This window comes from Nyctereutes procyonoides, unplaced genomic scaffold (assembly GCF_905146905.1).
Source record: "Nyctereutes procyonoides isolate TBG_1078 unplaced genomic scaffold, NYPRO_anot_genome, whole genome shotgun sequence".
In the NCBI taxonomy this organism is placed as follows: Eukaryota; Metazoa; Chordata; class Mammalia; order Carnivora; family Canidae; genus Nyctereutes; species Nyctereutes procyonoides.
Window position 1 is genome coordinate 32,290,293 of NW_026575142.1, and position 15,538 is coordinate 32,305,830.

The following is a 15,538-nucleotide window of genomic DNA, read 5'->3' on the forward strand; positions in this document are numbered from 1 at the left end:
TCCAGTATCTATTCATAGGATAATTGACTCTCAAAGGCTAGAAGTCATTTACTTGATAACTTATGTGACGTAATTTATCTGTGGAGGAAGATAATGCCATTTTAAAATCTGTTGTTGATGTTCTCACTCCATTGATGTCAATTACTTTTCCAGACTACTTACTTTTAGTTAGAAAGAGGACAGCTTGAGGCTGTCTTCCATTACTTAGGTTTAACCTTGAGAAAAAATCTCCTAATTACAAATTGTCACCTCTCATACTTACTGAATTTAGAGGTCATCTATTCGACCTTCCCTCTGAAAGTAGAAAAGGCTGGGGAAGGCTGGAATATGTCAGGGAGAGGGAGGAAGACAGAGAGGCTGTTGTGGTCACGAGTCTTCCCTGCAGGAGGGCATAGAGCTTGGGCATTCTGGATTCCCAGAGACATCTGTACTGAATTGTGAGCACAAATGTTCTTCCAAATAGAAATAATGATAGGGATTCTCTCATATTTCATGATTAAAAGGAAGAAGAAAGAGAAGAAAATAATACCAAAGGCAACTTTACAAGTAATGTCTTTTGGAGACAGAATTTGATTGGCCTAGGATTTCATAATGGTTCAGACTGAAGATGAGACTATTTATATTAGTCTTATGTTTGAGTTTGAGGAAGTTCTCTAGAACTCTCTTGCTTCCATGTTCATGTACAGAGGAGTGATGACCATTTCTTCACCATGTGGGGACATGACATTTGAGGCATGACTCAGCATAGGGTCTTTGACTGTTTTCCCTCAATTTCCCTCTCAGCCTCTTGTGTCTGCTCCAAAACTGGCTGAGGAATTCATGACTGGAGTTTTTGAGCTAACATACTGCATTCCTCATGGCCTCTTATACGGACTGTCTCTTCTACTCTCCTGTTCCCTGTGGACGGTACATCCAAACTGTGTGAGATACTATCCTTGAAATATGTAATCTAGTTATAAGACATGACAGAAGCAAGAGACAGAATTAAGATGAAAACTGCAGCAAAATGGGATGTGATGTGAGACCAGACATATTTCTTGGTTTCTTTCTTCATTAAAATGATGATTGTCTTTCAAAACAGAGAGTATCTCTGGGATAGCTCTTTTGCCTCCTTGGTAAAGATTCAAACCATGGTGTGTGGTTTTTGGTGGTCTAGCCCCTGCTAGCACTCTAGCCTGTGGCTTGTGCTCTGTTTAGCACATAATCCAGAAAAATCAGCTACCCATGATGAAACCCACCCTGCTTCCAGAGCACTTCACCAATATGCCTTCCCAGCGGTGCTATGTCGTGTGGAAGTTATCATTGTGTGCGTTTGTCTTCCCTACTGGGCAATAAGCTCTGTGAGTGTGGGCACACAGATTATTCACCTTAGTATTCATGGATAGAGAATAGGCACACTTGAGATACTTGATAAATAGGTTTGGAATTTAACCAAGTCTCTAGTGTGGCCCTAAACAACCCTTTGCTGCCTCATCACCTGATATTTCTGTACATAGCACTGAAGTTCCCACGTCTGTAGGGATACCTCAAGCCTTTTGTTGATTATTGGATGTTGTTCATCCCATTTCTTCTTCCTAAAATGTAACTCAGTGCTTCCTGGTATGCCCCCTTCTTTGTTTGAGAGACTTCTAGTTATCTTTCAAGATCAAGATCACACTCCAGCTCCACACCTAAGACTTGCCTCTACCCAGCAACACTGTTTCCTTTGCAACTGTTCTTACATGTTTCCACATTGATCATGGAATGTGCATCACCACATTTCTGTTAATAGGTGTCTCTCCTCTACTGGCATGCTCACCTGGCATGTGAGCATAATTAATAGCATTATTAATTTTTAAAATATTTGCTAAAGGAATTGAAAAATGAATGTTTCCATCTCACAATCTGTATAGAATAGTCCCGTTTTGAAAGTCTCTTGACTGTGTTTTCTCATTTCATTTGTTTGTGATTACTTAGGAGTTTTTGAGCCCCCTTTAAACCTGCCTACTTGCTTGTTCATGCTCATTTGTTGTATATGGTTTAAGCATTTACCATGTGCTAGAAACTGTGAATGGAAAATTTTAATAATTTAAATAAAATTTAAATTTTAATTTAATATTTTAATTTTAATTAAAAATTTAATTTTAATAATAGAAATGGAAAATTTCTAATTTAAGAAAAAGATGTAGGGTGAAGGTACCAATACCTAATTAATTAACAACAATTATTTAAATCCTTAATATATTCACCAATACCAATGAAAGGAAGTGGTTATGACAAAAGCTATATATTTTGAAAAACATTATCCAAGGAAAGATAAAGAAGATTCTAGTGTGGTTGGTAGCTTCTTACCTGTCTTATCTGTGCCTCTTGAAGGAATACAAGGGAAATAATATGAATAGACATTGGCAAAAAAATTCTTGCCAGGACTGTTCCTTCCCTGCCTACAACAACGTTGGAGATCACATAGGCAGGATGAGCAGGAGCTTGGAAATATGGGTGCATCACTCACCTATTCCACAGGTTCTCAGATCCACAACAGAGAGAAGAAAATGGTCTTTATTTCCCAGGCTCACACTAAATTGGGGAGAATAATCTAGAAGCTAAGAGTAGTCCTAACACTTTATTATATCTTGATAAGAAGAAAAAAAAGAATAGTCCCAACAGGGGAATAGCCCCTGCCAGAGGAGGTAATCCTGAGAAAGGATGTTTACTGACACACTGGCAGACTACAGAGCCTGGGTTACCCCAGGAAGCTTCCACCAGCCACAGAGAAGTGACCTTCTCAGCCCTGTCTCACTCTCTGTCATTAGTCTACAGAAAAGTGAGTATCACAGCAATTCCCCAGGCTCAAACTGCAGTTTAGGAGGGAAAGAGAAATCATTATCACGTACGGAGGAGAAAACATCAAGGAGAATTCTACACTGAATCCCCTCTAGGTGGGGGTTGGAAGCTGGGTGGTATAAGCAGTTCTCAGTAACAATAAAGCTAAAGAAACATGGACTTCTACCACAAGGGGGACTTGAAATAGTCTGGGGCTACTGACTGGCCCACCCATAATCGCTTCTTGGTAGATTCCTTAGGTCTCACTCTGTGCCAAATAACAGGAGGGCATTTATGCTTGTTTTGTTCCTCCTCCTCCTTCTCTTCTTTTTAAAAATTCCATCATCTGTGCCACATTTTGGGAAGTGTCTTCTCTTCGATTTCAGCTCTGTCATAAAAACAAACAAACAAACAAAACCAACCAAAAAACTCTGTCATTTTTCAAATGGGGAGAGGATATTCTAATCAACTATGTGTTCTGTCTTGAAATTGCGGTCTCTTTCCGGTCCCACTGCATTAGGTTGGGAACCTAAAAGAAAACCTTCAAATCCCCTTTATTTTTAAAAATATTTTATTTATTTATTCATAAGAAACAGAGAGATAGAGAGGCAGAGACATAGACAGAGGGAGACGCAGGCTCCCTGCAGGGAACCTGATGTGAGACTCGATCCCAGGACTGGGATCACACCCTGAGCCAAAGGCAGAGGCTTCACCACTGAGCCACCCAGGCATCCCTATTTCTCTCTTTTAAAACCCAGAGCAGGCCACAGGGGTGGCTTGGTCTGGCTTCTTGGTACTGGTCTCTAATTTCCCAAAGGCATCTCCCAACAGCAAACAACAGTCTTTCAGAAATGCCCTCCTTCATCCAGCCAGTATATCTGTCCATTTTGATCCTGAGACACTTACATCTTTCGAAATGCTTATGGTGCATAAACAGGAAAAAATGGAATATTTACACATTGAACACCAATATGTGCCTTTTCCATTCCACATTCTAGATCTCACGTGTCATTGGCACGCCCCGGGGAAATGCCCTCCTGGTTGGAGTGGGTGGATCAGGAAAGCAGAGCCTGACAAGGTTAGCTTCGTTCATTGCTGGCTATACCTCCTTCCAGATCACTCTGACAAGGTAATAAGCTTTTGCTTTAATTAACCTAAAGTGGATTTTGATAGTGGGTTTTCAGAGGCCACTTGAACTTATGAATGCATTTTTCTATACATAAAGAATCAATCATTTTCCTTCCTAAATGTTGACTTATCATCGTCCCCTTTCAACCTTTATTATAGATCATGAAATTTTCACATTAATAATTTGCTTTTGAAGTACTTCAGCCTCTTATTGTAGTGAATAGCTGCCTCCCTGTTTTTATGTTATACACTATGTATTATGTGTATTCCTCTTGGTATATTTCAGAAGAAATTTATCCCTAGTAAATGTTAATTCAGATTTCAAGAATGTTAATAAACTAGAAAGTAGATGGAAAATTTATATTGATTTGCTCATTCATTCACTTAGAAATATTTATTGAACACCAACTATATTCAGGCACTGGCTAGGTACTGGAAAGTACATGATGAGCAAAGGGAACTTGGCTCGTGTCATCAAAGAGCTTCCCATAGTCGGGGGCGGGGTCAGACAGCTGAGCAATTCATTCAGGAAGGGGTCACACATATGTGCTGTCTCCTGGAAAAGAAATAAATGAAGACCAGCTCCTGTTGTAACATGAGGGCAGAACTCCCAACCTAGTTTGGGAGATGATCCAAAAAGACTTCCTGGAGGAAAAGATGTTTAAACTGAGACCTGAGTACAAATAGGAATTGTCTCAGAGAAGAGGCGAGGTGAAGGATGTTCCAGCCAAAAGTGTCAGCACATATGAAGTCACATTGAGGCCCTAGAAGAAGTTAAATATGGCTGGATGTGCAGTGTAAGATAGCAAGTGGGAAAGGAATAGAACGAATAGAAATGGAGGCCTTTGAAGGTGTGACATGGAATTTGGACTTTATCCTAGAGCAGGACACCATTGTTGAGTTACCACTAGGGAAGGCCTGTGGGTTTGTATGTACAGAAAACGAATGGAGAAAAAAGGACAGACTCAGGATCACTGGCAAGTTGAACTTTTGGACGTGGTCTATCCTAGCTCTGGCTTGGGATGCTAGCCAACTGATGTATACACTCACCAAGGTAGGGAACCCCGGGACAGTTGTCCTTGGTCATATGTGTGTAGTGAGGGTGGAACGAGAAAGCAAAGAGTCAGTGCGAAGAGATAAGAAGGGGTGATTCAGTGAGGCTGAACTGAATTTCAGGATTAACCAAATTGAGAGGCAAGAGGCCAGTTTAGGAAGTTTAGTCAGGCTGAAAAATTTTAAAGGTTAACTTGTAGGTGTGGGAGCAGGATGCCTGTTGGGCTTTGCTCTAGAGCTTTGCCTTGGTTCAGTAGGGCAAAGCATCCCTCCCTCTGTTCCTGATGCAGGTCCATAGATACCTGGTAGGAGAAGAATTGAAAATTATTCATGCTGGGTTTAAGATTCAGGTATTCAAGTTGTTGTCATACTTTGTTTGGTCTGAATTTTAGGCTTCTGCTTGAAGAGTAAATCCAAAAGGTTGCTGTTTGTTTTTCGAGTACTAGGACAGGAAGAAACAATTCTAATGACTTGTCTATGGTTCTTCTAGTTTGTGGAGGGAAGCAGAGTTAGGCAAAAGATAATGTATATGGGAAAGAGACTGGACTCTCATATTTTTGTTCCTAATATTTCTAAGAAGCCTTACGGTTTCCAAAGTGCTTTTCCATGTGTAGGCTAGTTTGGTCTTCAAAGGGGTCTTATGGGTTAGCAAGGCATCTTATAGCTAAGACTCAGAAGCTATCACTTGTCTGAAGTCTCAGATCTACCAAGGAATTGACCGCAGTGTTTCTGGTGTCTGGTGTGGCTTGACTTTCACTGTAGTACACCGCCTCAGGAGAAATATCTTGCAGCCCCTGTCTCTGGGATAGATTAGTTTGTCTGCATGTCATAGTGGGAATGCTCCATTACGGATGCATATGAGGGCCAAGGCCTTTGCCTTCTCACACCTTCAAAGGCCATCTTACTTTGTGGCCAAGAATCAAGAAGCAAGAGCTGCACATTTGGGAGGCATGGCCATTTGTTAAAGGGGCTCAGGCCATTATTTGAGGCAATGGGCCCTTGATCCAGGGGACTGGGCTGAAAGTTTTCCCAAGCCAGGAGTAGATGAGGTGAGGTCACTTCCTTTCTCTGTCTCTCTGTCTCTGTCTCTGTCCCTTTCTCTCTAATGGGAGACAGCATCTTTGAAATTCTTTTCTAATCTCTCAGATCATACTTCTCTAGACATTTTCTTAGAATATTGATACATGGTGGTAGGATTTCTGGTTCTAGGATGATGATCAAAAAGCACAGAGTATAGAAGTTAAATATTTAGTAGCTTAAAAAAAATTAGAAGGCCTATGGCTCTTGTGCTCTGAACTCTGAGTTTATTTAATGACATAAAATTCAAATAATAATTTAGTAAGTCTGAATCTCCAGGATTGGAATATCTTTATTTTTACTTTTGGTGGTGATAGGCTACTGTACTGGGGCCTAATATTTCATGACTGTAGACTGACTTCCACTAAAGATTGCTTTTGATAGTGAAAGAAGATTTAAAGTGGGATATTTCATGTTTCCAACTGTTCTATAGCATACCAATTGCTCAGAAAACTCCTACTTGTAATGCAAGGATGCAATGAAAATAATTGTGTTGGGGGATGAGAGGGCATCATTTGTGGTTTTTTTTTTAAGATTTATTTTATTTTATTTTTTAGAAGATTTTAGTTTTAAATAACCCCTACACTCAACATGGGGCTTCTACTTACAACCTGGAGATCTAGTGTCATAGCTCTTCTGACCAAGCCAGCCAGGTGCTCTTGGAAGAGGGCACCATTTGCAATAGGACATCTTCCTCACTCTATATAATTAGGGCTCGAAGTGTTTTAAGTTAGATTAACCTATGAGGTATCTTCTAAAATACCAATTGCAGGTGGGTGCATGGTAAACATTCCAATTTGACTTTTGTATTAGCATTACCAACAAATATTTTCAAAAGGAAACCTATGCATTCAGATGACATTTAGTTGTGGTAAAAATGGTATTTTGGTTCCAGGTTGACTTTTCCCTCCAGATTTTTGTTTTGTGTGTCAAAAAATTAGTTATAATAGTTAATAAAATGTGGAGCTTAAAAATCAGTTTCATATTTGCTGGTAAATGTAATGTCACTTGACTAGATGTTAACTAGACTTATTTTGGTGATCATTTTGCAATATATACAAGTATAGGAATATTATGTTGTGCACCTGAAATTAAGATAATGTTATATGTCAGTTATACCTCAATAAAGAAAACATTTCTTAACTTTCGTGAGTAGTGAAGTACCGAAAATTTTACCAAGATGTACCTCTATTACTCTCAAAGGAATAGCTATAAGAAAGTGAAAGAAATTTTTAAAAAATAAATTTCATTTTTGTAAAGAAATATAATGAACTAGTAACATTACATACAATAAAATTCTAATCTGATGAAACGGCATCAGTATTTCTTTTAATTAACCAAATGGCATAAAGCACTGTTACAAGGATCTTTCCTCCCCATCAAAATAGTTTAGCTAATGACACAATGATAATATTTCTTTAGATCCTACAATACATCAAATCTGGTGGAAGACTTGAAGATTTTGTATAGAACAGCAGGGCAGCAAGGCAAAGGAATCACTTTCATCTTTACAGACAATGAGATTAAGGATGAGTCATTTTTGGAATATATGAACAATGTTTTATCATCGGGTGAGGTAGGAGCTCATTTATCTTCATGCATTTTGATTCTTCAGATTCCCTCCAACTTTAGAGCTATTTCCTTACATTAGATTTTTTGAGCTAGTGCTATTATGGGGGGTTAGGAGATTAGTAGGAAGAATTGCTAGATAAAGCAATAGAAAAATTGGGTTTTAGAGAATCAAACTGAGCTGATTGGATTTTCAGTATGTCCATTTACCCCTTAGAAGGCTATGGCTTTGCAGTTAATAATAGGATCATGTGTATATTATTTGTGTATTTAAAATACGGGGTATTTTATCTTGAGGACTTTGGTTAATTTTTTTCAAAAGGATGTGCAAAAACTTTTTATTTTTTTTGTAGTTCCAATAGTATTTTGGCTTTTGTTTCCCTTGCCTGAGAAGAGATATCTAGAAAAATACCTTGCCTGAGAAGACACATCTAGAAAAAAATGTTTCTATGGCCGATGTTAGAGAAATTACTGCCTATGTTTTCTTCTAGGAGTTTTATGGCTTCAAGTCTTACATTTAGATATTAATCCACTTTTAGTTTATTTTTGTGTATGGTATGAGATAGCAGTTCACTTTCATTCTTTTGTATGTAGCTGTCCAGTTTTTTCAGCATCATTTACTGAAGAAATGGTCTTTTCCCCATTTATATATTCTTGATTCCTTTGTCATAGATTAATTGAACATGTGAGTGTGGGTTTATTTCTGTGCTCTCTATTCTGTTCCATTGATCTGTAGGTCTGTTTTTGTGTCAGTACCATACTGTTTTGATTGTTATAGCTCTGTAGTATATCTTGAAATGTGAGATTGTGATGTGTCCAGCTTTGTTCTTCTTTTTCAAGGTTGCTTTGGTTATTCTGGATCTTTTGTGGTTCCATACAAATTTTAGGATTATTTGTTCTAGTTCTGTGAAAAATACTGTGGTGTTTTGATAGGGATTGCATTGAATCCAAACGTAGCTTTAGGAATGTTAAAATGGACATTTTAACAATATTGGTTCTCTCAATCTATAAGCATGGAATATCTTTCCATTTGTTTGTGTCATGAAGACTGGTTAATTTTCTAAAGGTGAGTTTGAGAACACAAACGGAGGAAAAATATCATCTATTGAGTTATATATTTTGATCTGTTTTCATATGCCTGTACTGAATTTGAATATCTGCACTTTTTTTGAAGGTCTCCAACCTATTTGCTCGTGATGAAATTGATGAAATTAACAGTGACCTCATATCAGTCATGAAAAAAGAATACCCCAGGCACCCTCCTACCAATGAGAACCTGCATGACTACTTCATGAGTCGAGTCCGACAGAACCTTCACATTGTACTCTGCTTTTCACCTGTGGGGGAGAAATTTCGAAATCAAGCTTTGAAGTTTCCTGCCCTTCTTTCAGGATGCACTATTGACTGGTTCAGCCGATGGCCTAAGGATGCCTTGGTTGCTGGTTAGTGTGGTGAAAATTTTTGTCAGAGTTTTTGGCTAACAGTGTGTGTGTATGGATGTCTGTGTGTTTATTTACATTCTGTACTATTTACTATCTCTGTACTGGATTGAGCCAAAAGTCACTTTGTCCAGTATTTGAGGATTTTTTGCAAGATGATGGTGTTCTTTCACATTAGGTAGCTAATTTTTCCCAGTGTGGTTATTAGACAATTGTCTTCAATCTTGTACTCCCTTGGATTAATTTCCAGTGATTCTATTTTTTTCCGGGATGTTTGAAGGCTTTGTCTCAGTTGGATATCCAGACATGTTCCAAGATGTCCCAGGAAGCCAGTGAGGTTTTAATTGCTTTGATAGCATTTGTGTTCTTTTCAAAGTGGCTTGGTTAACCTCAGAGTAGTTAAAGCCAGATGTCTCTTGGACATTTTGTTATTGTGGCTGCAGTGCTGGAAATCAAAGAAGGAAACCTTATCTAGCAATCCTCTGATGGTTCTTGTCTTTGAAAAGGGTTAGTGAGAGTGTTCTGTGACTTGGGTCCTTGCTGCTTCCATCCTCCAGAAACATGAATGCCTCTCCCACTCTAAATGAAATTGAACACAGGAGTAGTAGAAGAGATGTTAGACATAGTTTAGTTTTTGTTTTTTCAGCTTTTGGTGAGAAATTATCTGTGGATCTTTTAAATGGTAGGGATCTTTAGGTGTCACTCCTTACCAGTTGTAATCAGACCCTCGGTGGGGGCGGCACCCTGGTTCAGGGCAGTGGTTTTCAAACTTTTTGTCTGATAATGTTTTAATAATAATTAAGAAGAGTCCCATTTCTCTGTAAAACCTTGCAGGTGGCTCTAATAGATAAAACAGCGACAAGTGAAGGTGAGGAAGCGTTCTGGAGCTGCCCTCTCAGCCCACATCTGTGCCATGCCCATCTCTGGGTCTCCAGTCTTGCAATATCCATTGTGAAAAACAACTGATTAGCCTAGAACAACCTATAAACCCTTTATAGATGGAGACACTGGGGACAATGAAGCTGAGGGAATAGTCAGAGGTGTAAGAAGCCATTAGGATCAATACCGGGGCTAGAACCCAGGTTTATTATGTATATGTATATATTCTTAACCACTGTTCTCTCCATACTGCTGTTGACAATAATGGTTTTCCAATCTGTGGCTTTTCAACACAGACTATTTTAACAGACTTGAAGTACACATGTACAGTTTTCTCTTTTGTCTTTGAAGGTTTGAGAAAAGATCAGTGATTTAAAATTTTAAGTCCTATCAAAATGTGAATACAACTAATGGTCAAACCTTAAAATTCCTTGAAGTAGGGTATAAATGAGAACACAAATGACAGAATTTAAGAGGTATATTAAAGTTAACTATGAAATATGATAATTAACATGGAAGTATTTTGTGGAGTATCATCTAAGGTATTATTATGAACAGTAAAATAACAATTTCAGGTGACAAACATTGTATTATACTGTAATTAAGATGATTTAATTTAAATACAGAACCCTTGCTGCTAGGTATCTATTTCAATCATCTCTTCTATTACAGGACAAAGGCTGTATTGATCTTTCCTTAGTTAATTTCTCACAGGGCCTCCTCCTCTTTTAAGTCTCATTGTATCAACCCAAGCCAGGATTCCATGGAGGTCAGGGAAACTTGCATTTCTGTGCCCTTGTTTCCTAGCAACTGTCCTGACTTTCAGGGATGCATTTTCTTGTTTGTTTATTGAGAATGTATTTATTGAGCTCCATGCTCTTTATGAAGCCGGGCATAGTGCCATGGCAAGGCAGGCTCCTTCCTTCACTCTGATCCTTTTCCCCAGCAGGCTCATCCTCCATCTCCTGGGTGATACACCCCATCAGCTTTTCTCTCTAGTCTAATATGTCCTTTGGCTTGAAGTCTGTGCACTCGGCTGGCTGCCTGCTTGCTATATTCTCATGGGGGTTTCACAGACTGCTACTGCAAGTGTCTGACATTGAACTGCCTCCCTCTGGTCCTACCCCCAGGAAGTTCCACCATCACCCACTAAACTACATGATCAAAGAGCTTTATTTTGAGTATCTGGGCCCTCCTTCAGCTCTCAAGTCTGCTTGATCACCATGTCTTGTTGACTTTATCTTTTAAATATTGGGCGACTGTCTCCAGTGCTTTCCCTCTCATAGATATCCTAGGCCAAGTTGTCATTGTTGCTCACCTGGAAAACCCAAATAGCTTTCAAATGACTTCTCTTGTGTCAGCCATCTGCCATCTATCTCACATTGCTGACAGAAGAATGATAAAAACACAAACCCAACTACACTGCTTTCTACTTAGCACCTTCTATGACTTCCCCTTGCTCTTAGGAAAAATCAAGAGTCTCTAGCTTAGCCTTCTAGGCTGGGAAGAGTGGCCTTGCCCACCTCCCCAGCTCCCCCTGAGATCACTTTTTCTTCCTTCTCTGTTCTTGTTCCTTGAACAGGCTGCTGCTTCTTCCCATGAGACACCCTTCTTCTCCGTCCTACCAGCACCCTCCTCCCTTTGTTTGGACAATGCTGGCTCAGTCAAACATCCCTGCCTCAGGGGAACTATCCCATTTCCCATCCTTCTGTTTCCCCACGGAACCTGTTCCCATGTTACCACTTCATAGCACTGTGCTCTTCCTGCCTGGAACTAACCACAGTTTATAAACTTAGTTGTGTGTTTATTTAACTAATGCTGATTTGTTCTGCTAGACTAAAAATCCATGAAGTTAAGGACACCTGTCTTTCATGCATGATCTTGGCAGTTACCAGTGTCGAATGGTTACAATATTGAATGAATCAGTCTGTCAAAATTCATGATTCTTCTATAGTACAGCCATGACTTACTTGCAGTCTTCTCTAACCCAACACAAACCTTTCCTCTCTTTTCCCCCTCAGATATACCTTTTTTGTTTGTTTTCTGAACATGCACTTTTTTTTTTTTAAAAAAAAGAGAGATAGAACATGGTGAAGAGGGGCAGAGAAAGAGAACCTTAAGCAGGTTCCACATCCAGTGTGGAGCCGACATGGGGCACGACCTCACAACCCTGAGATCATGACCTACACTGAAATCAAGAGCTGGACACTTAACTGAGCCACCCAGGCACCCCTAAATATGCTTTACTCATCATTCTCCTCCACACATTGGCCCTCTCAGATCAAGAATATTTTTGGCTGTCTCCTTTATCTAAATTCCAAAGCTTAATCAGAACTCAGCACACCCTTCATTCTTTCCTTGTTCACTTAGGAATATTTATTTTACTGCCGCCTCTATCATAGACCTCCTGTATCTATAGCACATATACTTTAATTTATATCACACACCTGGGCATTGAGATGTTCTTAGCCCTTTGATAATCTGTAATCTTCTGTGGTTATGTCTCCAGTCTGGTCTGGTGTTTACTGTGCTAGTTACAGTAGTGGATAAAATAATTGTAAGATATGAGACATGGGAGAGGCGGGGCAAGATGGCGGAAGAGTAGGGTCCCCAAGTCACCTGTCCCCACCAAATTAGCTAGATAACCTTCAAATCATCCTGAAAATCTACGAATTCGGCCTGAGATTTAAAGAGAGACCAGCTGGAATGCTACAGTGAGAAGAGTTCGCGCTTCTATCAAGGTAGGAAGACGGGGAAAAAGAAATAAAGAAACAAAAGGCCTCCAAGGGGGAGGGGCCCCGCGAGGAGCCGGGCTGAGGCCGGGGCGAGTGTCCCCAGGACAGGAGAGCCCCGTCCCGGAGGAGCAGGAGCTGCACCAACCTTCCTGGAGGGAAAGGCGCTCCCAGGGAGCTCGGGCAGGATCCCAGGAGGGCGGGGATGCCCTCGGGCTCCCTGGGACACTAACAGACACCTGCGCCCCGGGAGAGTGCGCCACACCCCATAGCCGAGCTCCCTAAAGGGCTGCAGGGAGCACCCAGCGGGGCCCCGGGAGCAGCTCGGGGGCGGCTGGGGTGGAGGGAGCTGCGCGGCCGGGAGTGCAATTCCAGCGGCACAGGCCGGGAGCACTGGGCGCCAGGGGACACACCCCAGGATCTGGCGCACCCACCGGGACAGGCAGAGGCCGGGAGGGCCCAGGACAGCAAGGACGCTCCTGCCGCCGGGCGGCCCCGAGCTGTGCAGATCAGCACCTTCGCCCCCGGAGCATCCAGGACCCTGCGGACTGGGAGCTGCGGTAGTTAACTGCGGGAGCTGAATCCAGGGCTGCAGAGCTGGGCGCCACCACTGTTGCTGTTCCTCCTGGTGTCACCTTGTACCTGGGACTGAGCAGGGGCCTCACAGGATAAACAGCTCCCACTGAGCTGTGCACATGGCAGGGGGCTGGGCAACTCCGCAGGTGCACACACCTGAGAATCAGCACAGCAGGCCCCTCCCCCAGAACACCAGGTAGAAGGACAGGGAAAAAGCAACTTATTTACCAAGCAGCACTGGAAAGTTCCAGGGGATGTCCAGGGATTTACAGTATATAGAATCAGAGGATACTCCCCATTGTTTTTTGTTTTCTGTTTCACCTCCCCCCTTTTTTCCATTTTTTTTTCTTTCTTTTTCTCCTTTTTCCAGTACAACTTGCTTTTGGCCACTCTGCACTGAGCAAAATGACTAGAAGGAAAAACTCACCACAAAAGGAAGAATCAGAAACAGTCCTCTCTTCCACAGAGTTACAAAATTTGGATTACAATTCAATGCCAGAAAGGCAATTCAGAAGCACAATTATAAAGCTACTGGTGGCTCTAGAAAAAGCATAAAGATTTCAAGAACTTCCTAACGATGAGGGTTAACGTGGTAGAAGAATGACTGAGTGACATAGAGACAAGTTGATGGCAAGGAAGGAAACTGAGGAAAACAGAGAAAAACAATTAAAAGATCATGAGGATACATTAAGGGAAATAAATGAAAGCCTCAGAAGGAAAAAACCTACATTTAATTGGGGTTCCCGAGGGCACCGAAAGGGACAGAGGTCGAGAAAGTGTATTTGAACAAATCATAGCTGAGAACTTCCCTAATCTGGGGAGGGAAACAGACAATCAGATCCAGGAAATAGAGAGATCCCTCCTAAAATCAATAAAAACCGTTCAACAGCTTGACATTTAATAGTGAAACTTGCAAATTCCAAAGATAAAGAGAAGATCCGTAAAGCAGCAAGAGACAAGAAGTCCATAACCTTTATAGGGAGAAGTATTAGGATAACAGCAGACCTCTCCACAGAGACCTGGCAGGCCAGATAGGTCTGGCAGGATATATTCAGGGTCCTAAATTAGAAAAACATGCAACCAAGAATACTTTATCCAGCAAGGCTCTCATTCAGAATGGAAGGAGAGATAAAGAGCTTCCAGGACAGACAGGAACCGAAATAATATGTGACCTCCAAACCAGCTCTGCAAGAGATTTTAAGGAACTCCCAAAATTCCCCTTTAAGAAGAAGTCCAATGGAATAATCCACAAAAACAGCGACTGAATAGGTATCATGATAACACTAAATTCATATCTTTCAATAGTAACTTTGAATGTGAATGGGCTTAATGACCCTATGAAAAAGGCACAGACTGGATAAAAAAGCAGGACCCATCTATTTGCTGTCTACAAGAGACTCATTTTAGACAGAAGGACACCTACAGCCTGAAAATAAAAGGTTGGAGAACCATTTACCATTCGAATGGTCCACAAAAGAAAGCAAGGGTAGCCATCCTTATATCAGACAAACTAAAATTTACCACGAAGACAGTAGTGAGAGATGAAGAGGGACACTATATCATACTTAAAGGATCTATCCAACAAGAGGACCTAGCAATCATGAATATTTATGCTACTAATGTGGGAGCTGCCAAGTGTATCAATCAATTAATAACCAAAGTTAAGACATACTTAGATAAGAATACACTCATACTTGGTGACTTGAATATAGAGTTTTCTACAATCGACAAATCTTCTAAGCACAACATCTCCAAAGAAACAAGCGTTTTAAAAGATACAGTGGACCAGATGGATTTCACAGATATTTACAGAACTTTACATCCAAACGCAACTGAATACACATTCTTCTCAAGTGCACATGAAACTTTCTCCAGAATAGACTACATACTGGGTCACAAATCAGGTCTTAACCGATACCAAAAGATTGGGATTGTCCCCTGCGTATTTTCAGACCATAATGCTTTGAAACTAGAACTAAATCACAAAAAGAAGTTTGGAAGGACATCAAACACGTGGAGGTTAAGGACCATCCTGCTAAAAGATAAAAGGGTCAACCAGGAAATTAAGGAAGAATTAAAAAGATTCATGGAAACTAATGAGAATGAAGATACAACCGTTCAAAATCTTTGGGATGCAGCAAAAGCAGTCCTGAGGGGGAAATACATCGCAATACAAGCATCCATTCAAAAACTGGAAAGAACTCAAATACAAAAGCTAACCTTACACATAAAGGAGCTAGAGAAGAAGCAGCAAATCGACCCGACGCCCAGCAGAAGAAGAGA

General features: G+C 40.6%; 1 protein-coding gene across 1 annotated transcript in view; it reads left to right on the plus strand.

The window, feature by feature from the left end:
- The window catches only part of DNAH5 (dynein axonemal heavy chain 5), a 297,281-nt gene that overhangs the window by 208,024 nt on the left and 73,719 nt on the right, over positions 1-15,538 (plus strand). Inside the window, exons 53-55 of the mRNA XM_055308486.1 lie at positions 3,801-3,931; positions 7,483-7,636; positions 8,804-9,071. Of these exons, the coding sequence (XP_055164461.1) occupies positions 3,801-3,931; positions 7,483-7,636; positions 8,804-9,071 (553 nt within the window). The remainder of the gene's footprint in view (positions 1-3,800; positions 3,932-7,482; positions 7,637-8,803; positions 9,072-15,538) is intronic.